The following is a 25,887-nucleotide window of genomic DNA, read 5'->3' on the forward strand; positions in this document are numbered from 1 at the left end:
CTATAGTTGCTATCATTATGCTCAAGGAAGTCTTCATGGAAGAGGCTGCATTTGAACTGGTTTCTCACTAAAAAACAAACATATACCGGGGCACCTGGGTGGCTCAGTCCATTAAGGGTCTGACTTTGGCTCAGGTCACGATCTCACCGTTGGCGTGTTCAAGCTCCCTAGGCTCTGGGCTGACAGGGCGGAGACTGCTTCCGATTGTGTGTCTCCCTCACTCTCTGCCCCTCCCTCGCTCATGCTGTCTCTCTCTCTCAAAAATAAATACACATAAAAAAATGAAAACAAACATACACTGATTATCCATCAGGCACCGGAAATCCAGAGATGAATGACAAGGTCCTTTGGCTCGAGGAATTCAATGTGTGTGTGAGTGTGTGTTACACACTTATTAGAAGACAATGCAATAGAATAGTAAGAAATATGGTAGAGGCAAGATTCCTAACTCAGGGTCCCAGAGTAGATAAGGGAAGCCTTTTGGAAGAAGGGACTCCAACAGCGGAGGAGATTTGATGGGCAAGTAGGCTCTAGAAGGTGAAAAGTGGCACAGGCTTTCTAGGGATAGCATAAGCAACACACTGGTAGAGGTGAAACAGCGTTTTCTGGGTGCCTGGCACACACTGTGTAGCTCAGCGTACTAGTTAGTGGAGTGCGAAGAGTCGGGAGTGGACTTGTGGGTTGGAGTTGCTCACGAAGAACAGGGACTGCCCGACAGGTTTCTGGTCTCAGCGCATCCTGCGTGGTGACTTGTCGAACGATAAAATATTCTTTCTCAATGCTCGCACCGTCCTGCGAACCCCTCAGGAAAAAAGGCTGCTCAGAGAACTTGCAACAGTGGCCCAGCCTTCGCGACCCAGCTGGCGCCAAACGGGTCCCCGCCGTCCAAGGGGAGGCCGGTTACCAGGGCAACTAGGTTCGGGCGGAAGTGGCTCCGAGGACTGACTCTCACTTATCAGGTGACTCTCCTGCCTCCTGCACGTGACAACAGAGCCCAGGCGCTCGCGCTACCTAGTCAGATCCCGCCCCTCTTTCCCTGTACTGACAACTGACACCAGCCTAGAGCAATGGCCCTTGCGGATCTACCAGGAGACCCCGCCCCACGGTAGTGAAACAACCAATTAGACTGGGGAAAAAAGAAGCAACGCCCCGGGTTTCACCCCAGCTTGACAGACGCAATTTAGGCCATCCCCGGGTCCCTCCGCCCCGAGCCCATTCCGGCCGTCGATGGACAGTCCTTCTACCCAATAGCACATCCCTTGGCCGTCGTTGGGTCCCGCCCCCGTGGCAGCACAACCAATGAGCAAGCCAGGTCTCGGCGGGGTGGTGGGGGTTGCACTGCGGTAATATGGCTCTTCCTTAGCCCGCGGCCGCGGCGGTCGGAGGTGGGGTAGAGCCGTCCTGCCTCTCGGGTGGCGGGTTTCGGGGCTGCAGGGGCTCGGCGGGTCGTGGCTACGCTGTGGTGGCGGATGCCGGAGGAGCGCGGGCCCCGCCGCTCGGCGGCCCCTGGGTCAAGATGAGCGCCTCCGCGTCGGTCGGGGGCCCGGTCCCCCCGCCGCCCCCGGGCCCGGCTGCCGCGTTGCCACCCGGTTCTGCCGCGCGGGCCCTGCATGTGGAGCTGCCCTCTCAGCAGGTAAGCCCGCGGGCTCGCGGTGCTCGGTAGGGGGTGGGGTGGCAGGAGGCCGGGGAGGAGAGCCCGTGGGCGGCGGGCGGACCCTGTGCCAGCCGGGAGACCCGGGCGAGTGCCGGGGAGAACTCGGGGGACCGAGGACTTCAGGATTGTGAGGCGAGGGAGCCAGCGACGTCCGATGCCCTGGGAGATCCCCGAGTCCCCCGGAGGGATCCCGTTACTGGAGACCGGCTGCAAAGAGACGGGAAGAGACCCAGTGGAACTCCCTGGGGGCCTCGGCCTGAGCCCGCCTCTCCCCAGCTGGGGTGCTGGGGATTCCCTTGCGCGGACCCTCCTCCTCATTCCTCCTGGGAAGGGACCCGGGGAAGCCCGGGAGTCACCTGAGAGATGGGGAAAGCGCTTTTCCTTTCTCTACCCACTTGCGGAGAAACCAGTTGGTACTCTTTCCTACGGGAGAAGTTGAGGAATCTTTATGGTTTCTACCGTTTACTTTTCATCTCCTTGTTATGAAGTACTCCCCTCGGCTTCCCAAGAGAAATCCTTTGGGGCTTTGGGGTTTCCTTCCTGATTCTCAGACCCCCACGGATCGCGTTTTAGCAATTTAGGGGCACCTTCCTCCTTCATTTCCTCAAAGGACTCCCCGTGGAAGGAGGATCTGATGTATATGTTTGTGTCTTACCCCATCCTTTAGCGGGGGTTTTGAGGGCTTCTCGGGTCCACATTGTAAGCGGATAATGAAGAGAGAGGACTGAGCTTGGGGGATCTAACACAATTCTCGGTGTCAGCCGTATGTCTGTATGGTACTTCTTCCCTCCACCTTTCCCTTGCCAGGAAAGGACCTTTCACCCTCTCTCGTATCCCTGTTTCCTTGAAGAGGACCCAAGGAAAAACTGCCAGTTCCTGAGACTTAGCCACGTAGGATTTGTGCCAAGGGCTCAATGGCCAGTAATTCATTTCATCCTGACAGTTCTATGAGATAGCTATTTTTTATGATTTCCCGTTTTGTAGTTCAGCAAACTGAGTCTCAAAGATGGAAAATCCCACGTCCAAGGCCTTGAAGTCAGGAAGTGCTGAGGCTGGGTTTCACAGTCCAGCGTTGGGACCCTGTAGCCCGGGCACATGGCTGTGTGCTTGAGACTTGAGAACCTTCGCACAGGATGGAGCACGGTCCTTCACCCTGCATTCAACTACCCCTGCCCTAGTACTTAGGAAAGATTCTTAAAGAAGAAAGCAGAGTTTGGGGCAGGGGGTGGAGGGGAAATGAGATGGGTTTGAAAGCAGGAAAAGTAGAGGGGGTGCTAAAGCAGAGAGCTGCACTGGAGGTCTTAGCTGCACTGGCCACTGAGCTGAATTGTGTGCAGAGGCAGGACTTTTTATGTGGGAGAAGAGCATTTAAAAGCTGGGGTTAGCATGTGCCCTAGTTTTGTGGTGCTGTTGGGAAGCGAGTTAGTGGAGAATGTTAGGAGTTTGAGGGTAGTGAGGTTTGGATTGTATTTATGAGGTCCTGGGAAAGATTAGAAGTCTGGCAAGGGGAAGACTAGCCTTAGGAATGAGCATTAAATGTGAATTTTCATGTGTGTGGGGAGGTGGATTGTGAGGATGGGTACTGAGAGAGGCGATGGTGGGCACTGTTGGGAGCAGCCTGGAGAAATCCTAAGTATTGAGGGCCAAGAGGGATTTAGCTTGGGGGAGCTTTGGGAAAATGTGGGATTGGAAAAGAGGAAGCATCATTTGTTGCATAGAGCATGTTCTCTGATAACAGTTCACAGTTTAAAATGGGGGAAATAGCTAAACTGTCCGTGGAATAAATTTAACTGCATTTGTAAGCCTTTGTCAAATTTTTGGATTTGTGCCGAGGGATACATAGTGGCTTAAGTGTTTAGCTGAATGCCATATGAGCTCTGAGTATGGTATTTACAGCTTTCTGGGGGTGTCATCCTTCTTGAATTCTTGGAAGGTAGCCTATATAACAAAAATACTTTTGCAGTTGACGTTTTTTCTAGTTTTATGGGTCAAAGTGCCTATATAATGAAAATACTTTTACTTTTGCAACTGACGTTCATTTAGCTTTGGGGGTCAAAGTGTTCAGGTTTTTAGGGTGTGAGTAACATTTAAAAAATAAACATTTTTGTATAAGTGTTATCTGTATAAACTGCACTGATTATTTAGCACACAGCTTGATGAATTGTTGCAAAGTGAACACAGTTATATAACCATCACCCAAATTAAGAAATACAAAATTATTAGCATTCCAGAAGTCCTCTTTATGTTCTCTCCCATCTCTACCTTTTCTTTCTCTCCAAAGGAACTACTAGTCTAATTTCTAACAAGAGATCGGTTTTTGCCTGCTCTTGAACGGTGTATAAACGCAAACGGTGTATCATGCAAAGACCACATTTTTTTGTGGTCTTCTTTGTCTGATTTCTTTTGCTCAGTATTCTCTGTGAGCATCATAGGATGTGTGTGTATAAGACTTTTTTCTTTTAGCATGAATTCATTGTCTTTTGTTGTTGTTCTATGTAGCTTTTGCAAAATTTAAAAAGTTTAGATAAATTGGAAAATCAGTTGATAACTTTCTTTTAAATGACACTTTGAAAATTGTGTCGTTTTACTGGATCCCATGGTATTTGATAAGATGTCAGTCTTTTGAAACAAATAAGTAAACACTGTTTTAGGATTTCTGTTGTAAAGCTGATTGTCTCAAAGCATAGATTCAGTGGTTCCCCCAGGCTGCTTCTTGGCATTGTTGACAATTTTGAGTGGGTAGGTCAGTCTGTGAGACGTGGAGCCACATCCATAGCTTGTACCCACAAGGTACTAGGAGCACCTGTCCAGTCCGGACAGTCAAGAATGTCTTCAGGGGCTGCCAAATGTCCCTTAGAGGGGCAAAATTACTCCTGATTGACAACCACTGTTCTAAGTATATTTTCATCTTAGGGTAGACAGTGTCCCTGCTATTTTGTACTCATTCATTTCAGTTTTCATTAAGTCCCATTGATTCTCATGGCTGTGATGTTTAAAATGTTAATTTACTGTATTAGTTTTAAAGGTGTTGGAATCACCTTAATCTGCCTCCAGGAAAAGACTTATCTATTTTGCTCAAAGGAAGCCCACAAAACTATGTATAAGACCCAACTTATTTTTGTCTTATTTTAATCCACTTGTCATTAAAAAAAAAATTTAGTTAAGGCTGCATAACTCCTGAATCTTTGTCTATGTGAGTAACTAGTCCCTAATTGTCAACCTGTCTGTGTCAAATGGGACTACTTACTACTTAATCTTTGCCTCCTTTTGCTTCTATATGATCTTACTTTAATTGTTAATTTAAGCATGAACTAGTCACACATTTTGAAGACTGTTTTTGATCTTTAATTTTTGGTTGAGGTTTGTAATTAGTGAATATAAGCTCATCTGAAGAATAACTTCCTTCACACCCTTAAATTTAGAGTTTTGAAATAAAATTTTGTGTTTTGTGGTAGAGGCATTTAATACGTCCTAAAAGTTTAATTGAGAGCACTTCTTTCCTCCCCAGAGTCTTCCTCACTTGAGTCTAACCTAAACTACATTTCTGTAGATACTCAGAAATGGGTGGTTTTTTAGTGATTGTTCAGTGACCCTTCCAGGGGGCCGCATATTCCTTTAAGAATTTGGTAAAAGCTATAGACACCTTCCTTAGAAAATGCACTTACATATGTAAACACAGTTTTGCATGCGGTTTTGGTTTTCTTGAAACATATGTACATGGAAACCCCAGTTTCAACAGCCCTGAACTGGTTTATTCCTTTCCTTTAAAAATTAAGAAAAAATTTGCTATTTATTATTTGTTTTAGACAATCATCCATGTCAGTGTATATACATCTACTGTATTTTGCATAATAATGTTCACTTAGCTTTGTTTAACTCCTTGTTGGTAGCCCTTTGTACAGTTTCCAGTTTTATCTGTTACATTGTTGCAGGGAATATACATGTATAGGTATCTTTGTACACTTGTGCTAATATTTCTTTAGGATGAATTTTGAGCAGTGAAATCACTCAAAGGATATATGTATATATTTAAATTGGTATAAATACATAGAATTATACTTCATATAAAATATGTACATGAATACTTTTATTATATGTACGTTTTTGTTAACTTTATTTTTTATTTTTATGTTTTCATTTTTGTTAACTTTAGAAGATATTAGCAAAGTGTTTCCCTGAAAGGACATGTCCACCACACTACTACCACTGGATTATGACAGGGTTTGTTTACCCATCATATTTTGTCAGCTTTGGGCATCGGAAGTTTTCTCCGTGTTTTCCAATATGATTTTATATATATGTATAATATATGTAGAATATAATCATATAACTTATACATATATGAATGTGTATAATCTGCATCTGTATACACATATGTATATATTTTTGCTATTTAAATTTGTATTTCTTTAATTATTATATTTTAATAGCTTCATTTAATGTATACAAAACACTGTGCTAAGTACATGATCTCATTTATCCTTAAACCCTATGGATTTCATCTTTGCATAGGTTTATGTAACATTGTAATTTCTTTCGTGAATTGCAGGTTTATTTTTGTCCTTGGCATTAATTTTTCTGATTGCTCAATGTTTTTCGCTGATTTGAAGAGCATTTATTTTTCTTCTCCTGTGTTTGGAAGAGGTGGACTATATTAGCTCTATTAACATTTATATCCCCTGAATTTTTTTATGTAGACATTATTTTTCAGAACAGTTTTAGATTTACAGAAAACTTGAGGTGAAAAGATAGTGCAGAAACTATATACTCTGCAGAAACTCTACACCCATTTTCCCCTATTCTTGATGTCTTCCAATTGTATGATACATTTGTTACAATTAATGAACCAATATTGATGTGTTATTACTAATGAAAGTCTCCAGTTTATTCAGTATTCCTTAGTTTAAAAAATTGGGGTAAAATATACATTCCATAAAATTTGCCATTTTAATAATTTTTAAGTGTGTATCTCAAAGGCAGTTATGACTGTTTGTGCAGTCATCACCACTATCTATTTCCAGAAATTTTCATCATCCCAAACAGATACTGTACCCATTAAATAATAATTCCCCATTTTCCCCTTCTTCCAGCCCCTGGTGAACTTTGTTGTGCTCTGTTTCTATGAATTTGCTCATTCTAGGTACTTCATGTAAGTGAATAATACAGTATTTGCTCTTTTGCGTATGACTCATTTTCAGCGTAATGTTTTCAGTGTTCATTCATGTTGTAGCATGTATCAGAATTTCATTCCTTTATAAGTCTAAGTAATACTCCATTATATGTATATACTGGATTTTTTTTTATTTTTTAAGTAAATTGTACATCAACCTACTGAGTCAGCAGGAAGCCTGTGCATTTTGTTTATCTATTCATCTGTTAATGGATCTTTACTATTTACCTAATGACCTTTTTCTGTGCCAGGATATCATCCTGAATACCACATTATATTTGGTTGTCCTGTCTCCTTACTCTCTTGGCTGTGACAGTTCCTCAGATTTTCCTTCTTTTTGATGGCTGAGACAGTTTTGAGTACTGATAAGGTATTTTGTAGGATGCCCTTGTATTGGAATGAGTCTCATGTTGGTCCCCCCCCCATGATTAGACTGGGGTTATGGGTTTTGGGAGGAAGGCCAAGGAGGTAAAGTGCCATTTTTATCTGGTCTTATCAGGTGTACAAACTCTTAACATGACTTATCACTATTGATGTTAACCTTCATCATCACCAGCTGAGGTAGTGTTTGTCTGGTTTACAAACACTGCTATAAGGTTACTCTTTCCCGCTCACTCTCCATACTATCCTTTTTGGAAGAAAGTCACTATGCACAGCCCATAGTTGAGGAGTGGGGATTCCTGTTCCTCTCCTGAAGGGCAGAATATCTACATACATCATTTGGAATTCTTCTGCATGGGAGATTTGTATCAGTAACTACTTCTTTTACAGATGAGGAATCTAAGGTCTGGGTAACTTTTTCAAAGTTACACAGTGTTAACACAGGGGCAGTTAAGGTCTTTGATTACCAGTTGCCATAGACACCTATTCTTTGCAGAGCGCTGGCTAAACACAGACGTTTTAAGTTACCTGAAGGTTCAGGACCATGATGCTTTGTAGTTTATTTCCCACAGCACCTCTACCAAACACTACTGATTACATAGTAGGAGCTGTCTGTATATTTTTATTTTTAATTTTTATTTTTATATGAATCTTTCCTTTGAAGACCTTTACAGCCTAAAGAGAAGAAGGAAATGGGATTGAAGCACATACAAGAAAAAAATGGTAGAAGCATCAAAAAGCTTTATAAAGCTTAATTTAGCCATATATGATATATAGTTCCCTCTTATGTGTTTATTAGATATCTTACTGTTGCTAATCTAATTTGATTTCTTTTTTTCATGTACTTTCAAAGAAATCTGTTTTGCTGGTAAAGCCACTAAAGGCAGAGAGAAAGTTGTGTCTTATTAGGAACATATGCCTCCTGCAGCACAGTACTGTGCTATGTATGTTCGTTCCTTCCACAAATATTTATTGAGCCCCTTACTTGTGACTCAAATTTAAAACATGTATATAAAATAGAATGATAGCAATTTTTGAACTGCTTTGGTTCTTGTAAACAAAACTATATGAGGAAGGTTCAGAAACTGGAAAAAAATCAGCAGTCTAAAAATCATTTTTATATGACAAAATACATTTAATTAAGATTTTTTTATTTGTTTGTTTCTTTGTTTTTCTTGTGAAAATGTTTAGTTCTCCTTTGAAAGGAAAAGCTATGTTCTTATTTAGTGTTTACTTTAAAATTTCTCCACAGGATCACAATTCTTAACTTTGTGGCAGAAAATTTTTGAAGTGAAACTGACTAGAAATAGAGCAAGAACAGAACTGAAACTTATAAGTTGGGCCTGAAGTGTGTAGTGAAATGAAAAAACAAATTAGGTTTTTGTAGTTTTAAAATGTGTACTTTTGATATCTGTGTATTTTTACCCATCAGCCTTATTACTACTGTGGGGGAAAAGGAAAATTTGTCATTTTCAAAAATTATTTATTTTTGAGACCGCGCGCGAGAGAGTGGTAAGTGGGGAAGGGCCAGAGAGAGAGGGAGACAGAATCCTAAGCAGGCTCCAGGCTCTGAGCTGTTAGCACAGATCCCCACGTGGGGCTCCAACTGACAAACAGCGAGATCATGATCTGAGCTGAAATCAAGAGTTGGACGCTCAACCCATTGAGCCACCCAGGCGCCCCCATTTGTCATTTTTAAAGCACTTGAATGAATGCAGTAACAAACCATGGGTATTTTAGAAAAATTAAAGACAGGTCTATGTTAAGAGAGGAGTTGAAACATTTTAGGTTTTATACTTTGTTATAGGTCTAATGACACCGTAGTGTCTCAGGCAGAGTTAAATGTTTCTAATTCCTTGCATCAGTTAGCAGTTAGACTATAGGGGGAAGAGTGCGTGCAGCACAGAAAACTTGACATTGGAATTTTTAGAAAACATAATTCATAGTATACCTTCTTGGTTTAGTATTATGCAATCTTGTTTTCCATCTTACTTTGAGATGGAATCTTGAATTTGAATCATAGAAGTTTACAAATGCAAAATCTGAAGCTCTCAGAGGTGAAACTATTCCCCTGGCCATACACTTGGTCATCTGTTTATTCTCTTCCTGAAGGAGTCAGTAAAGATGATTAGTTTAACAAATGTGAATTGAGTGTCCTGTTGTTCTTTTAGTGACAGATACCTGATCAGAACCTGGGTGTTGGGAGTAGTTCTACTGTGTTTTTGGCTGGGTGTTTGAAAACTTGTTTCTTAAACTTATCTCTGTGCTTTGTCACAGCATCTCCACATCTCTGGGGATTTTAGGCTAGGACAGAAGTGGAAGAAAGGCTGTATTTTAAACTTCTTTTTACAGGCAGAATACTCAGGCTCACCCCCACACCCCTTTTATGGTGTGAATTAGAATGAAACTTTGGAAGATCCCTCTGTATTTTAAGTGATCAGTCTTCCTGTTTTGTCTTTGGGTACTTACCATGCCTATCCTTTTTTTTAAAATGCCTATCCTTTTTTGAGTAGTCCACTTAAGAATTCCTGATTCTCTACCTCTTTAAATTTCTGAAACAGCAACATCTGGTGATTGTGGGTTCTTTGATGTCAGGAATTTCATTCTCTGTAATATTTGACGCTGATTGCCACAGACCTCATTTACTAGAAATGTTACGAGGCATTGAAAACTCTAGTCAAGTGTGTTTGTTGGTTAAAGGCTAAGCCAGATACTGTTAAAGCTGAGCATTAGGGCCTAGCACTTAAGCGGCTCAGTTTGTTTGTTGGTCCATTGAAATATCTGGCATTTTTCCGCCCGCCATGGTTTTTGAATATCCTGAAAGAAACAGTCTGATTTTTTTGAGAACAGTAGGGAAAATCAGGAAGTGGAAACTGGCAGTTACCTTTGGCTTTCGTCAGTAGACTCCAGGGTAAGAAAAAAGGGAAGATACAAATAAGTAAAAGTGGCAATCAGACTTTTATGATTTTTTTTTCAGGAAAAACTTGGTGTTCTTTACCATGATTATACTTTTTTTTACTAGGGGTTTTACTCTGAACTATAAGTAATTCATATGTTATGTTAGCCTCTATTAAAAGAGGAAAACTTAACTGCGTCAGCCATTTATTCAGCAGATATTTATAAAGTATCCTCTTTGAATTATGTTAGGCATGTGATTAGAAACTGTAGGTCTTGTGTCCTCCAATGTGCTTATGTCTTTCAGAGGATGTGAATTTTTCCTGTCACAATTACAGTCGCTTTTTGATCAGAATACAGGAAAACTAAATGTTTAAAAAAAAAGCAACATGAAAGTAACTTTATTTAGAATCATGAAAAACTTTTTTTTTTAAATTTCTGAAAGAGAGAGCAAGAGAGAGAGAGAGAGAGAGAGAGAGAGAGAGAGAGAGAGAGTGAGCATGGAGGAGGGGTAGAGAGACAGGGAGACAGAGGATCTGAATTGGCCCTGCGCTGAGAGCTCCAATGTGGGGCTCAAACTCATGAACCATGAAATCATGATCTGAGCCAAAGTCAGACTCTTAACTGAGCCACCCAGGCGCCCTTTTAAAAATACTTTTTTTTTTTAACGTTTATTTAGTTTTGAGAGACCGAGATAGAGCACGAGTGGGGGAGGGGCAGAGAGAGAGGGAGACACAGAATCCAAAGCAGGCTCCAGACTCTGAGCTGTCAGCACAGAGCCCAACGCGGGGCTCGAACTCATGAACTGTGAGATCATGACCTGAGCCAAGGTCAGATGCTTAACCAACTGAGCCACCTAGGCGCCCCTAAAAAAACTTTTTTAACCTTGATTGTCTACCTTAATGAATAGAATAATCTCATTAAATTGGTACTGCTTTCATCCACTAAAATGTTAATATCCAGCTATATATGGGAAGCAGCAAGATGAAGAAGATTTTCTAATTTTTCATTTTGAAAATAGATCACAAAGCAAGATAGGAAAGTAGGCTGTGGGTACCCTACTCATTACAGGTCTAGGACATTTTATTGTATTTATTTATTTTTATTATTATTATTTTTTATTGTGAGAGAGAGAGGCAGAGAAAGAGAGGGAGAGAGAGAGGATTCCAAGCGGTCTCTGTACTGACAGTGTGGTCATGACCTGAGCTGCAATCAAGAGTAGGACGCTTAACTGACTGAGCCACCCAGGCGCCCCTCCAGGTCAATGTATTTTATAGCACTGTGCTCTTTATAGGAGAGAGTTGGTCCCAACTTTATAGTAGGTGTAAAGATTTAATTGATAGTAGGTATTTCAGGCTTGTTTTCATGAATTGACTTAATGGAATTTATTCTACTTGATAGGTATTTCATATAAACAGTTGTCCAGGTGTTCTGGAGTGACTAGTTTACTTTTGATATCCATATATTTCTGTCAAAGACATCAGTTTGATTATTAGATGGGGACACTAGAATTGGAGAATTTCTTAATTGTACCCTAGCTGCATTTTTGATATTATATTAACTTGGCTGCTTTAAAACTATCTGAAAATTACTAAAAATTATTGCTCATGAATATTGTATGTTCAAGAAAAGGTTACATGTATTAATATCCTCTTTATTTTTTTATTATTTAAAAAAAATGTTTGGGGCACCTCGGTGGCTCAGTCGGTTGAGTGTCTGACTTCGGCTCAGGTCATGATCTCACAGTCCGTGGGTTTGAGCCCCGCGTTGGGCTCTGTGCTGACAGCTCAGAGCCTGGAGCCTGCTTCCAATTCTGTGTCTCCCTCTCTCTCTGCCCCTCCCCTGCTCATGCTCTGTCTCTCTCTGTCTCAAAAATAAATAAAAACATTAACAAAAATGAAAAAAAATGTTTTATTTATTTATTTTTGAGAGAGAGAGAGAAAACACAAGCAGGGGAGGGGCAGGGAGAGAGGGAGACATAGAATCTGAAGCAGGCTCCAGGCTCTGAGCTGTCAGCACAGAGCCCAGCATGGTGCTCAAACTCACAAACTGTGAGATCATCACCTGAGCCAAAGTCGGATGCTTAACCCACTGAGCCACCCAGGCGCCCCTATCAATATCCTCTTTAATGAGGTAGCAATATATGCAGGGTATTTTAGATAAAATATACATATATATATATATATATATATATATATATATATATTTAAATTGATACTTAGAAGTAAACATAAAACCTCTTAAGATTAAAAAATTTAATTGATATTAAATTCCTGCTGTGTACCAAATATTGCATTAGGCTGGTGTGCATCTTTCTTCAACTTCTCTTATTGTTGGAATACCAGAATATATTTGATTGTAATTTTATATCATTTTCCTTTTTTCGTTTAATTTGCATTTCATTTTTGTGATTTCACAATGTCTGTTGTTAGATATTATTATTACTATTATTTTAACGTGAGGTATAATTGGCATATAACATTAGTTTCAGGTATACAACATAATGATTTGATATTTGTATAATTTGTGAAATGACCAGCACAGTAAGTCTAGTTAACATCTATCACCATACGTAGTCCTCCTTCTTTTCTTCCTCCCTCTCTCCCTCCCTCCCTTCTTTCTCTCTCTCTCTTTTCTTTTTCTTTTTCTTTTCTTTTCTTTTCTTTTCTTTTCTTTTCTTTTCTTTTCTTTTCTTTTCTTTTCTTTTCTTTTCTTTTCTTTTCCTTTCCTTTCTTTTCCTTTCTTTTCCTTTCTTCTCTTCACTTCACTTCACTTCACTTCACTTCTCCTCTCTTTTCTTTTCTCTCCATGTCTAGTGTGGGGCTTGAACGCATGACCCCAAGATCAAGAGTCTTATGCTCTACTGACTGAGTCAGCCAGGCGCCCTAGTCACCATAATAGTTACAAAAAAATTCTTGTGATGAGGACTTTTAAGATTTACTCTCATAGCAACTTTCAAATATTCAATACAGTATTATTAACTATAGTCACATTACGTTCCCGTGACTTATTTATTTTATAACTGAAAATCTGTACTTTTTGACCTTTTGATCCCCTTCACCCAGTTCACCCCTCCTCCACCTCCATTTTTACAATTTCTTACGAACAAATAATCATTCCTTTAATATGGTGTGGTGGAAAGACTTGTAAAACTGGTTCAGGGAGTAACTAAGGTAACTTTGGGAAAAGCACTTTGGTCTTCGGTTCTTAACTTTTACAAGAGAAGATTGGAGAGAGATTAGATTATTTGTATCTTTAAACATTTTAAACCTCTGTGCCTCCTTTTTCTCAGTTGCCAGTTGCTTTACTTTGGTCCCTTTGTGGAATTTTCATTCCGCAAACACCGTGTTCAACTCTATTCTGTGCTGTCCTTTGTTCAGCAGTTATTTTTTTGAGTTTCTACTATGTATACCACAGTGGTGAAGAATATGGATTCTAGAGCCAGACGGACTGCTTGGGTTCAAATCCTGGTCCTTCCATTTCTTAGCTGAGCAGTCTGGAAGTTACTTGATCTCCCTATGCCTCAGGAAGGCTCGAATCAAATGGGCATAATAGCACCTACCTTGTAGGGTTGCTGAAAGGATTAAATGAGTCATAAATTTGCTTAAAAAGGTGCTTGGTACAGAGTGCTCCAGAAATGTTAGTTGTTGGCTTCTATTGTTATTACTATTGCTATTTGTTAGGCATTGTCCTTGCCATGGAGGGACTCATAATCTAAAGGTTAAGGCAACTATATCAACAAACCATAATATAAGAGATGATGAGTGAGTGATCTCTTGAATAAAAAGGTAAAGTATAAAAAGGAGTGGCAGATAATTAAGTGAAGCTGGAGTTTAAGTAGCTAAGAGGAGGATGGTGGAAACAAATGTGTTGGAGAGGTATAGTTTGGGATTAGATTATAAAGGGTCACATATGCCAGGCTCTCCTGTAGGTAGAGGGGAGGATGGTTTCTTTTTAAAGACTTAATTTTTAAAAAAATTTTTAGTGTTGATTTATTTTTGAGAGAGAGAGAGAGAGAGAAAGACAGAGTATGAGCGAAGGAGGAGCAGAGAGAGAGAGGGAGACAGAATCCAAAGTAGGCTCCAGGCTCTAAGTTGTCAGCACAGAGCCTGATGTGGGGCTCACAGCCATGAACCGTGAGATCATGACCTGAGCCAAAGTTGGACGCTTAACCGACTGAGCCACCTAGGTGCCCCAAGACTTGATTTTTTTTTAGAGCAGTTTTAGATTCACAGTGAAATTGAGCAGAATGTACAAAGATTTCCCAGATTCCCCTGACCCCACACATGCGTAGTATTTCCCATTATCAATATCCCCTTCTCTATGGTATGTTAGTCATAGTTGGCGAACCTGCATTGACACATCATTGTCACCCAAAGCCCATAGTTTACATTAGGGCTTGTGTTATATCTTCTATGGTTTGGGACAAATATATAATGACATGTATTCACCAATATAGTTATCATACAGAGTAGTTTCAGTGCTGTAAAATCTCCTTTGCTATACCTGTTCATCCCCCACTCCCTCTTAAGCCCTGGCAACCATTGATCTTTTTATTGTCTCCATAGTTTTGCCTTTTCCAGAATGTCATATAGTTGGAATCATACAACTCCCTTGAGTAAATACTGAGGACCATGATTACTGGAATGTATGGGAAGAGTATGTTTAGTTTTATAAGAATCTGCCAAACTGATGTCCAAAGTGGCTGTACCATTTTGCCTCCCACTAACAATGAATTAAGAGTCCCTGTTACTGCACATCCTTGTCACCATTTGGTACTATCAATGTTCTGGAGTTTGGCCATTCTACTAGGTGTGTGTAGTGGCATCTTGTTTTAGTTTGGATTTTCCTGATGAAAAATGGTGAAGCATCTTTTCATGAGCTTATTTGCCATCTGTATATCTTGTATGGTGAGCTGCCAAAGTCTTTGGTCCAATTTACAGTTGGGTTGTTTTGTTTTCTTATTGTTGAGTTTGAAGAGTTCTTTGTATATTTTGGGTAACAGTGCTTTGTCAGATGTGGCTTTTGCAATTATTTTTTCCTAGTCCGTGGCTTGTCTTCTTTCTCTTAATACTGCCTTTTGCAGAACAGAAGTTTTAAATTTTAATGAAGTCCAGCTTGTCAGTTATTCTTGTCATGCAGAATGTGTTTGATGTTATACCTAAAAGGGCTCCTGGGTGGCTCAGTCGGTTAAGCGTCTGGCTTTGGCTCAGGCCATGATCCTGCTGGTCTTGATTTCAAGCCCCACATCAGGCTCTGTGCTGACAGCTCAGAGCCTGGAACCTATTTCAGATTCTGTGTCTCCTTGTCTCTCTGCCTGCTTGTGCTGTCTCTCTCTCTCGAAAATAAACAAACATTAAACAAAAAATTAAAAAGTAATTGTTGTACCCAAGATCACCTAGGTTTCTCCTGTGTTATTTTCTATGAGTTTTATAGACCTATAGTTAGGTCTATAATCTCATTCTGAATTAATTTTTGTGAAGGATGTAAGGTTTGTGTCTAGAATCATTTGTTTGCATGTGAATGTCCAGTTGTTCCAGCACCATTTGTTTAAAAGACTTTGCCCTACTATACTGCCTTTGCTCCTTTGTTAAAGATCAGTTGACTATACTTATGTGGGTCTATTTCTGGGCTTTCTTTTCTGTTCCATTGATTTTTTTTTTTTTTTTATTCTCTTGCCAATACTACACTGTCTTGATTACTGTAGCTTTATCATAAGTCTCAGATAGTGTCAGTCCTCTAAATTTGTTCTCCTTCAAATCCTTTTTTTTTTTTTCTTTTTTGGAGAGAGAGGTGCATGGGAGCGTGCCAGTGGAGGAGGGGCAGAGAGAGACTCTTAAGTAGGTCTGACTCTGCTCGGTGCAGAGCCAGACCAGGGTTCAATCTCAACAACTGTGAGATCATGACCAGAGCCAAAATCAAGAGTAAGGTGCTTAACCGACCAAGCTACCCAGGCGCCCCATAACTTTGTTCTCCTTCAATATCGTGTTTGCTATTCTGGGTCCTTGGCCCTCTCCATATAAACTTTAGAATTGGCTTGTTAATAACTACAGAATTACTTGCTGGGATTTTGATTGGTATTGCATAGACTCTATAGATCAAGTTGGGAAGAACTGACATCTTGACAATATTGAGTCTTCGTATCCATGAATATACAATGTTTCTCCACTTTTGTAGTTCTTCCTTGATATCTTTTTATCAGAGTTTTGTAGTTTTCCTTATATAGATCTTGTACATATTTTCTTAGATTCATACCTCCTATTTCATTTTTTGAGGCTACTAATGAAAATGTTATTGTGTTTTTAAGTTAAAATTCCAGTTGTTCATTGCTGGTATAGAGGAGATTGGCTTTTGCATGTTAACCCATATCCTGCAACCTTGGTATTATTGCTTATTAGTTCCTGGAGTTTTTTTGTTCATTTTCTCAGGTTTTCTACATAGACGGTCATGTCATCTGTGACAAAAACAGTTTTATTTCTTCCTTCCCAAACCATATTCTTTTATACCTTTTCTTGTTTTATTGCATTAGCTAGGACTTGTATTCCTTTTCCTTTCTAAAAAGACTTTTTGTTTAGAAAGAATTTCAAGCTTATTGAAACATTGCAAAAATAAAACTTGTATGAGAACACTTTATCTTTATACCCTTAGCCCAGATTTGTCTCCTAACATTATTTCATTTGCTTTGTCATTTGCAAGCTCTCTCTTTCTGTATGTACAGATATAGATAAATGTTTTTGTGTATGTGAATCATTTGAAGTTAAATTACATGTATCACAACCTTTAAAAAAATTTTTTTTAATGTTTATTTTTGAGAGAGAGAGTATGAGCAGGGAAGGGGCAGAGAGAGAGGGAGACATAGAATTTGAAGCAGGCTTCAGGCTGTGAGCTGTCAGCACCCTGATGCGGGGCTTGCACTCATGAACCCTGAGATCATGAGCGGAGCCGAAGTTGGACGTTTAACTGACTGCGCCACCCAGGCACTCCATGACCTTTTACTTTTAAATACTTGAGTGCGTATTTCCTAAGTAGGTATATTCTCTTTCATATCCACAGTATAGTTATCAACTTCAGTAAAATTAACATTGATATAATACTTTTACCTAATCTGTGGTTTATATTCCACTTTTGTCAGTTGATTGCATAATGTCCTTTATAGAAATTTTCCTCCTCCACTTCATGATCTAGTCTAGGGTCAGGTAGTGCATTTAATTGTCTTATCTCTTCTTTAAGAGCTTTTCACAGCTTTTGTCTTTTTTTTTTTTTTTAAATGTCAGTGTCATATTACAAACCACTTCTTCCCTTTTAAAAATAGAACATTCCTCATTTTTTGTTCATCTGATGTTTCCTCATGATTAGATTCAGATTACTCATTCTCACTTGGAGTATTTTGTGCGTGGTGATGTGTCCTTCATACAGTATACAGTATGACCTTTGGAGGCACACAGTGTCCATTTGTCCCTCACTGGTGATGTTCAGTTTTGTCACCTGATCAAGATGTTATCTGATTTCTCAACTTTGTCATTCTGTGTGTGTCTGTACGTGCGCCTGCGTGAACGTGACTAGTGAATAGTTTGTAGGGAGACGCTTAGAGAACATACGTATATCCTGTTCCTCCCCCTCTAGACTTGTCATCCATTATCATCCATTGATGATTCTTGTCTGAGCCAGTCTTGGCTGTGATGTGACAAAACAATGATTTCCCAGCTCTTACCGCTCCCTCCACATTTCCCAGTCTGACTTGGGCATCCTACTGTTATAAGCAAGAATGGCAGGATCGTATTTTGTTTTTAACTCATTAATTGTTTTTTATTCAAGTGTAGTTGACACATGAAGAGTCAGTGGTAGTGGACAGAGTGGTGAGGAGACTGCTGACAACACTTCTAAACGAGGGGAGACTGAGGCCTGAATGGCGAGGCAGCAGTGTGCATGCATCTGTCATTCCTGTCTTCTCTCAAGAGACATTTAGTGAATATCTGTGTGGCTGCACATTAGCCACTTGGGATAAAAAGTCACAGTTTGGGTCCTTAAGGAGCTTATAATCATTGAGGCTACAGAAGGGCAAAGAGTTATGATAAAATATGTGCCGTTTTTAAAAAAAATGTTTATTATATGAATGAGTTTGGGGGCTTGGCTTTTCAGAAGGGTTGGTTTATTTTTTTCATTTTTAATTCTTTTAATGTTTATTTATTTTGAGAGAGAGAGACCGACAGACAGACTGTGCTAGCAGGCGAGAGGCAGAGAGAGAGAATCCCAAGCAAGCTGCACTCTGTTAGCGCAGAGCCTGATGCAGACTTGAACTCACAAACCGTGAGATCATGACCTGAGCCAAAATCAAGAGTCGACACTTAACTGACTTAACTGACTGAGCCACCCAGGCGCCCTTAAAATATGTGCTATTAAGAGCTATGCATAAAATATAACTTTAAATGCAAGGGCACTGCCTTAGATGGCATAGTAAAATAGCTAAGATTGTCTGTGCTTTACTCATTGGTTCATCCATCAAACACTTACTGAGGACCTACTTTGTACCAGGACTGTGCTAAGGGCTGTGGGCATAAAGAAGAATAAAACTTGGTTTCTGTATTTAGAAATCACCCCTCTTTTGGGGAGGGGCATTGGCAATAAAGCGCGATTGTGGCAAGTGCTGTGATGGTGGCATGTCCACAGTGTAGTCCTAGCATAGAGGGGAGGAGTGATCATCTTCATTTGGGGTAGTGGATGGGACAGGGAGGTCAGGAAGGATATATCAAAAGTGGGAATTCTGGAGCTGGGTCATAAAGGGTGATTTGCTGTTTGTCTGCTTAATTGTAGGTATTCATTTTATTCTAACTTTGTGATTACCATTTACTGCCAGATTTCCCTCCCCCAAGATTTATGGCTTCTTGTCACATACCATTGTAGAAGTTTCCTTTAAAAGTTATTCATGAACAGGTTTCCCATTCTTACCCTGTTGTCTTTTCCCATGCTGCTTTGTTTGTAGTAGCTAATCTCTTTAAAACCATTCTCAGGATTTTAGCCACAGTAGTTAGAGCCATCTCTCCCATTTGACAGGGGAGAAAATCAAGGCTCAGACAAGAACATGGAAGAGCTAGAGTTCATCATCTGCAACTATTCTGGTTCTACATTCAAAGCTTTTCCCACTATCTCACTCTGCTTGTTGGATTTAAAGTGCAGTTTTCCAGTTTCATCTCTGCCTGTATGTTCACAAACCTGTATACCTCCAGTTCAGTGGATAGACTTTGAAGCTCTACAGGTAAACTGATCACAAAAGAATGAGGAAACTTTAGGGTGATTGAGAATAATAGTAACATTATTGAACTATCATGGTTCCAGCACTGTGTCTAAGTACTTTGCAGTTACTGTATGTGCTCCTCATTACAGTTCTGTGAAATACAGCCTGTCATTAGCTCCCCTTTACAGATGAGGAATGTGAAGCTTCTGAGAGCTTAAATACATTCCCTGGTGGCAGCACAGTGGGGCTCAAACCTGCCTGCCAAGTCTCGGCTATAATACAGAGGCAGCGTTTGGGATCATTGGACAAATACCCCACAATTTGATTTTGAATTGAAGCACACTCCCTTTGTTTTTTCAGGTTGATTTAATTGAACCCAGTTTGTACATGAGAGTCCTACAACTGTTAACCCTCGTGCTGTACAGACTGTTGCACAGGAGTCAGCCTTCGTGTTGTGGGGGGCTTACTCTGTCTGTCTACAGCTCTTGTGCCTGAGCATCTGTAAAAGTCTGCCTATATTATTTGCTCTTAAACACGTCAAAACTTCTTGGTGTAGAAATGCCAACAGAGCAGAGACCAGGGCTTTTAATTTCCTAAATTTATGTAGGAAAGATATTCAAAAGTATTTAGACTTCCGTTTTATTGTGTAGTTCCTGGCACATGATGGGTACTCAAGAAATGTTGAAATAGTTTGGTTTGTTAGGATACAGTTTATAGGAGAGAATTATGAAGATACGAGAATGTTTGTGAATGTTGAGAGTTTATTGGGACACACTGGGATGAAAGACGTAATAGAAAGTAGATCTGGAGCCTTTGGATATATGTAGTAAAGCCTAATTGTGGTGGAAGGGTCTTATTAGGTGAAGGCAACCTGGGTTAGTTCTAGGGTAAAGAGGAGGAGGTGATGGGAAAGAAATAGAGGGAGTGAAAACAGGAAGTTTCTGGATTAGGATTACCAAATTCTAGTTTGCTATTCTTGCTAGGTTTCAAACATAGATTCTGCCAGGAATCACTTATGCTAATATTAATGCTTTTTAATGGCTTGCCCCTTCTTTAGGAATTATTTAGAGCTTACTATTTGTAACAGAGCTCTTGTTTGCAGAAGAGGAAGTTGATACATGCGTAAGAGAAGGGAGCTGGTTTTTCATGGTAAGCACAGCCATAGTTTTAGGGCAGTGAATGAAGGATGTGGAAAAGAAGGAACATATGCCAGAGATACTGTGAAGAAAGAAAGAATTGATGGGCTGGTGGCTGATCAGAAATGGGGTGGGGTCATGGGATATCTGCAAGGCAAAGATGCCTCTGAGGTTTTGAAACACGGAGTCTGGGAAGCAAATACATATTGTACATGCATATAAATACGTGTAGTCCAAGAGATCAGGCCTGGCTCCACATTTTGATTTTGGTATTTATTAACAATGTGAACATGGCTAAGTACCTTTACTAATGGCCCCAGTTTTATTTTATTTGTATTAAAAAAAATTTTTTTTTTACATTTATTTATTTTTGAGAGACAGACAGAGACAGTGAATGAGTAGGGGAAGGGTAGAGAGAGGGAGATATAGAATTAAAAGCAGGCTCCAGGCTCTGAGCTGTCAGCACAGAGCCTGACGTGGGGCTCGAACCCACGAACCATGAGATCATGACCTGAGCCAAAGTCAGATGCTTAACCAACTGAGCCACCCAGGTGCCCCTGTGGCCCCAGTTTTATTATCTGAAAAATGAATAAGATGGCTATATTAGTGCTTATTAAACTTAAAATGTACATAAAAATTACCTGGGGATCGTGTTAAAAGGTAGGTTCTGACTGGGTAGGTCTATAGTGGGACCTGAGGTTGTGTATTTCCAGCAAGTTCCCATGTGATCCTGAGTAGCAAAGGCTTAGGTGACCTTCAGGAGGGTTTCCAGTTTTGTAGTTTTGTAATTCTGTTTACTGAATGTTGTCCTTTGGAAATCTGTTACATACTTGAGACCATAGCACCTTTATTTAGATAAATGAATTCTAAATCTGTCTCTTCACTTCAAATTAGAAATGCCTAAACCAATTCATCATCTTACACTGATAACCACATCCCTTTCTCAACATTCCTATTTCTGTTAATACTTTATATTTATAAAGTACTTTGTGATTTTTCAGAGAGCTTTTATATCCATTATTTCATTTGATCCTTAAAATAACCCACAGAGGTAGGCATGCAGGAAATATCTCCATTTTATGGGAGGGAAAACAAGCTCAGAGAGAGTAAGTGATTTGCCCATGAGTAAATGGTAGAACCACCCAGAGTTCAGGATTATTGACTCTAGTTTGAACTCTTACCAATATGTCACACTGCTTCTGGTAATGGCTATCACAGATATCTGTGCTTAAAGGTTGGTTGCCATTTCTGGTTTAAAAAAAATTTTTTTTTAATGTTTATTTACTTTTGAGAGACAGAGAGACAGAACACCAGCGGGGGAGGGGCAGAGAGAGCCGGAGACAGAATCTGAAGTAGGCTCCAGTCTCTGAGCTGTCAGCGCAGAGCCCGACGTGGGGCTCGAACCCATGAACTGCAAGATCATGACCTGAGCCAAAGTCGGATGCTTAACCGACTGAGCCACCCAGGTGCCCCTCTGTTTTTTTAAAAATGTAAATTTTGTTTTATTTTAAAAAGTGGATAATATATTCATATGGATCACAATTCAAAGGTATATAAGAGGGTGCTGTGAAGAGTTTCCGTATCACTCCGTGCCCCAAATACCCATTTTCCCTTCCCTGGGGCAAACAGTGTTATCAATTATATTGTGTGTACCTCCAGTATTTACGTAATTATATATTTTTTCCCTATGAAACACAGACGATAACATGTTAAACACACTGTATAAACTTTTGTGGGTTTTTTTTTTTTTTAATTAATAGTCTGTCTTGTAGATTCTTCCATATCAGTGCTCAAAGAGCTGCCACATAATTTATTTTTTCTGGCCACTTAGTATTCCACTAGAGGATATATCATAATTTAGCAGGTTCCCTATTGATGGACATTTAACGTATTTCCAGTTTTTTGCTAGTAACAAACAATAGTGTATTACATACATTATAATGGATATCACTAAGTATACATTTTTTCACAAGTGAAGAAGTAGAGTTGCTGGATCAGAGAATATGTGCGTTTGTAATTTTGTAGATACTGACAGATTGCCATCTTTAGAGGTTTTTGCCTGTTTTGCTCTTTTCAACCAAGTGCTTGTTTTGCTACTGCTTTGCCCCTGAATAGGTTATCAGACTTTCTGGTCTGTGCCAACTTTAGTGTAGTTTTAAGTTGCATTTCTCTTATGAGTGAGGTTGAGAATCTTTTCAGAAATGTTTAAGTGCTGTTTGTCCATTTCTGTGAATTATCTGTTAATATTTTTTGCAATTTTTTTTCTGTTGGGTTTTTGGATTTTTTTTTCTTATTGGTTTTTAGGAACTCTTTATGTTTCAGTGAAATTGGCTTGTTATGTGAATTAAAAATTTTTGGTTAGGTTGTTTTTTCCTTTGACTTTACATATGATAGTTTTGCCACGCATAATTAAAAAATTTTTTTAGGTTTATTTATTTTTGAGAGACAGAGACAGAGCACGAGCAGGGGAGGGGCAGAGAGAGAGGGAGACACAGAATCCAAAGCAGGCTCCAAGCTCTGAGCTGTCAGCACAGAGCCCACTTGAACCCACGAACCGTGAGATCATGACCTGAGCCGAAGTTGGATGCTTAACCGACCGAGCCACCCAACCTCCCCTGCCATGCATAATTTAAAAACATTTTATGTAGTAAAATTTACTGATTTTTTTTTTAATGTTTATTTATTTTTGAGGGAGAGAGAGAGAGAGAGAGAGAGAGAGCATGCATATGAGTGGAGGAAGGGCAGAGAGAGGGGCACAGAGGACCTGAAGCAGGCTCTGTGCTGACATCAGAGAGCCCGACATGGGGCTTGAACTCATGAAACATGAGATCATGACCTGAGCCAAACTTGGACACTCAAGAGACTGAGCTCACCCAGGCACCGCCATATTTCCCTAAGGGCCTTTTGACTCCCTTATTTCCTTTGTCAATCTTGTCTTCATCCTCAACCATATCCATTGTCTAATTAGTCTCCCTGTTAAGCCCATTTTTGCTTTAGGTTCCTATGTGGTCTTATCCTTTCTATCTATTCCTATCAGTATTACTTTAAACCTTTTTTATTTTGGAAATTCCAGTGAATATTGAAATACATATAGTGAAATGTGTGTTGTATATATCACTGTATATTGAAATGCGTATATGTATGAGGGGGTGAGTGATGAACTCCCAGGTACCCATTACCTAACTTCAAGAACTGTCACGTCCGGGCAGATCTTGTTTTATTATATGCCTACCTAGTCTCTCTCTTACCCCAATTATATTGAAGCAAATTATGGGCACGCTATTATTTTAACACTTGGACCACTGACAGTTGTATTCTGTCTTCCAATTTTTATCTTCTAGGTAATTCTGTGTCTTCTTCTTTGGTCTTACATGTGTAGAATAACAGTTCTGTAATACATGCTCATTGACAGTGTACTGCTGGATAGTTTTACCTCAGATTGGGTTTTTTGTGTGCACAAACTCCAGTTCTTTAGTGGGTTTACATACTCTGAAATTAGGGAATGCCATGTTTGTCTCCCCACATTTCTTGGCATGGTCTGGGAGGGAAATACCAGCAAGATAAAATAGAAGAAAGAAGGGAACAAGAGAGGAAGGATGAGAGATACGTGCAGAGAACAGTGCTAGACCTGTCACTACGAAGGCTTGTTTCCCAGAGGGAAACATGGAGGAAAAAGGGCAAGTTTAGACCTTCCACCGAGATTGGGGATGGATCGGGTGGAGATTAAACACCCAGAGCCAAAATGTATAAGAAATGTAGAAAGTTCAGAGATATATTTTGTCTTTTCCTGTGAAGAAGCCTGTATTATAATTTAGTAGTGCTTACCAAATGACTGAATTACATTCTAGAACTGAGTGAGAGCAGAGTGGAGTCAGAATAAAGGCTTTAATTCCAAGGTTGTGTGATGTGCGTCAGAGAGAGCTCTCAGGGATAGGAGCTATAATGTATTATATGAGAGATTAGAATTGGTGGGTTGTTTGTTCAAATCTGTAACATTGGCTGTTGGTGCTACTTGCTTGTAGGCAGTAGCACCAAGCACTAGTTTTAAATAAAGCATTTTTGGGTTCTTTCAAAACTTTTCACAGGGAGTCTTTCAGATGGGATCAAAAGATTAGAAAGAATAGGTGACTGAGAGTGCTATAATATAGAAGGAGCTTTTGTATTTTTTAAAAAGACTGATCTAATTTATCAAGCTTAAGTTCTGAATTCAGTAATTCAACATTTTTACCTTCTGTGGGAATGTGGAAAACTAATCTTCTCCCAGGTTTGCTTTTGTTGTCCCTCAAAAAAGTGCACCAAAATAGTGGTAACCTGAGTTTACTGGAAACAACCTGGGCCTTATTCCTCCATGGCATTTAGCCTCTTCCTAGGCCAAGAACAAATGCCTGACCTGAAAAAAGAAATGAATTGAGGATAGGAAAGGGGGAAGCTGTCCAGAACAAGTTTGACTACATTTCTAAACCAAATGCTCCTTAAAAATATTATCTCATAGTGTCTGTGATTATCAACATGAGAGGTTAGCAAACTGGCCAGTAGTCACTGGCTTTTGTAACTGAGGAGACTAAGAGAGGTTACCATGGTTAAGAGATTGTAAACAAACAAACAAACAAGAACATGAAGAGAATCGATATGCCATGAAAAAGTTAAAATAATTTTTTCTCTGTCTCTTTATAGAATAAGTTGGCACCCCTTGATCTGTATCATTCAGGGTATATAGTAATATTTCTTCATGCAAACATTTAAAATTTCATGTTCTTTTGTGTTCCATATTAGCACTTCTTAAAAAATGGATACATAGTTTTCCATTGTATGAATGTACCACAATTTAAGAGTCATTATTAAATTTTTGCTTTTAGAGCCAATATCAGAATAAGCATATTTGCATGCATTTTTTGACTTGTGGAATTGCTTAGTCAAATATTATATACAGTTTAAAATTTAGTAATTATGGCTAAATTGCCCTCCCTCTAAGTTGAACCAGTTTATATTTCCTCTAGCATAATTTTCCTTACTTTTATCAACTGTGACAAAGACTAAATAGGTTATTTAATCAGATAGATCTCTTCATTTTCTATTGCTAGGTAAGAAGAAAAATTTAGTGGCATAAAGCAACATCATCATTTATTTTGCTTGTAATTCAGCAGTTTGGTTTGGTCATGGTGGGAACAGCTTGACTCTACCTGATGTCATTTCTGGTGGCTCAAAGGCTGGGGGCTGACATGGTCACTTACAAGTCTGGCTATAGCTGGGATCTCACTCAAGGCTGTGGCGAAGAACTACGAAGTCCTTTTCACATAGCTGCTTGCTGTCCTTGCATTCGGGTGACTGGGTTCTAAGAAAGAGGATTCTAAGAGAACTAGATAATTTTATGATTTGGCCTCAGAAGTCATGCAGTCTAATTTCTGCCATAGTCGCAGGC

The 25,887-nt window shown here is 39.7% G+C and overlaps 1 protein-coding gene across 4 annotated transcripts in view; it reads left to right on the plus strand.

Annotated features, from left to right (window-relative positions):
• Positions 1–1,304: 1,304 nt before the first annotated feature.
• Positions 1,305–25,887, plus strand: part of UVRAG (UV radiation resistance associated) — a 296,175-nt gene continuing 271,592 nt past the window's right edge. For 3 of the 4 annotated variants that reach the window (XM_053203714.1, XM_027039850.2, XM_053203713.1), the window contains exon 1: positions 1,305–1,633. In XM_053203714.1, coding sequence (XP_053059689.1) covers positions 1,517–1,633 — 117 coding nt within the window. In that variant the 5' untranslated portion in view covers positions 1,305–1,516. Of the gene's footprint in view, positions 1,634–16,330; positions 19,354–25,887 lie in introns of those variants that run through there. The other variant, XM_053203716.1, reaches the window with a different exon arrangement.

This window comes from Acinonyx jubatus, chromosome D1 (genome assembly GCF_027475565.1).
Source record: "Acinonyx jubatus isolate Ajub_Pintada_27869175 chromosome D1, VMU_Ajub_asm_v1.0, whole genome shotgun sequence".
Lineage (NCBI taxonomy): Eukaryota > Metazoa > Chordata > Mammalia > Carnivora > Felidae > Acinonyx > Acinonyx jubatus.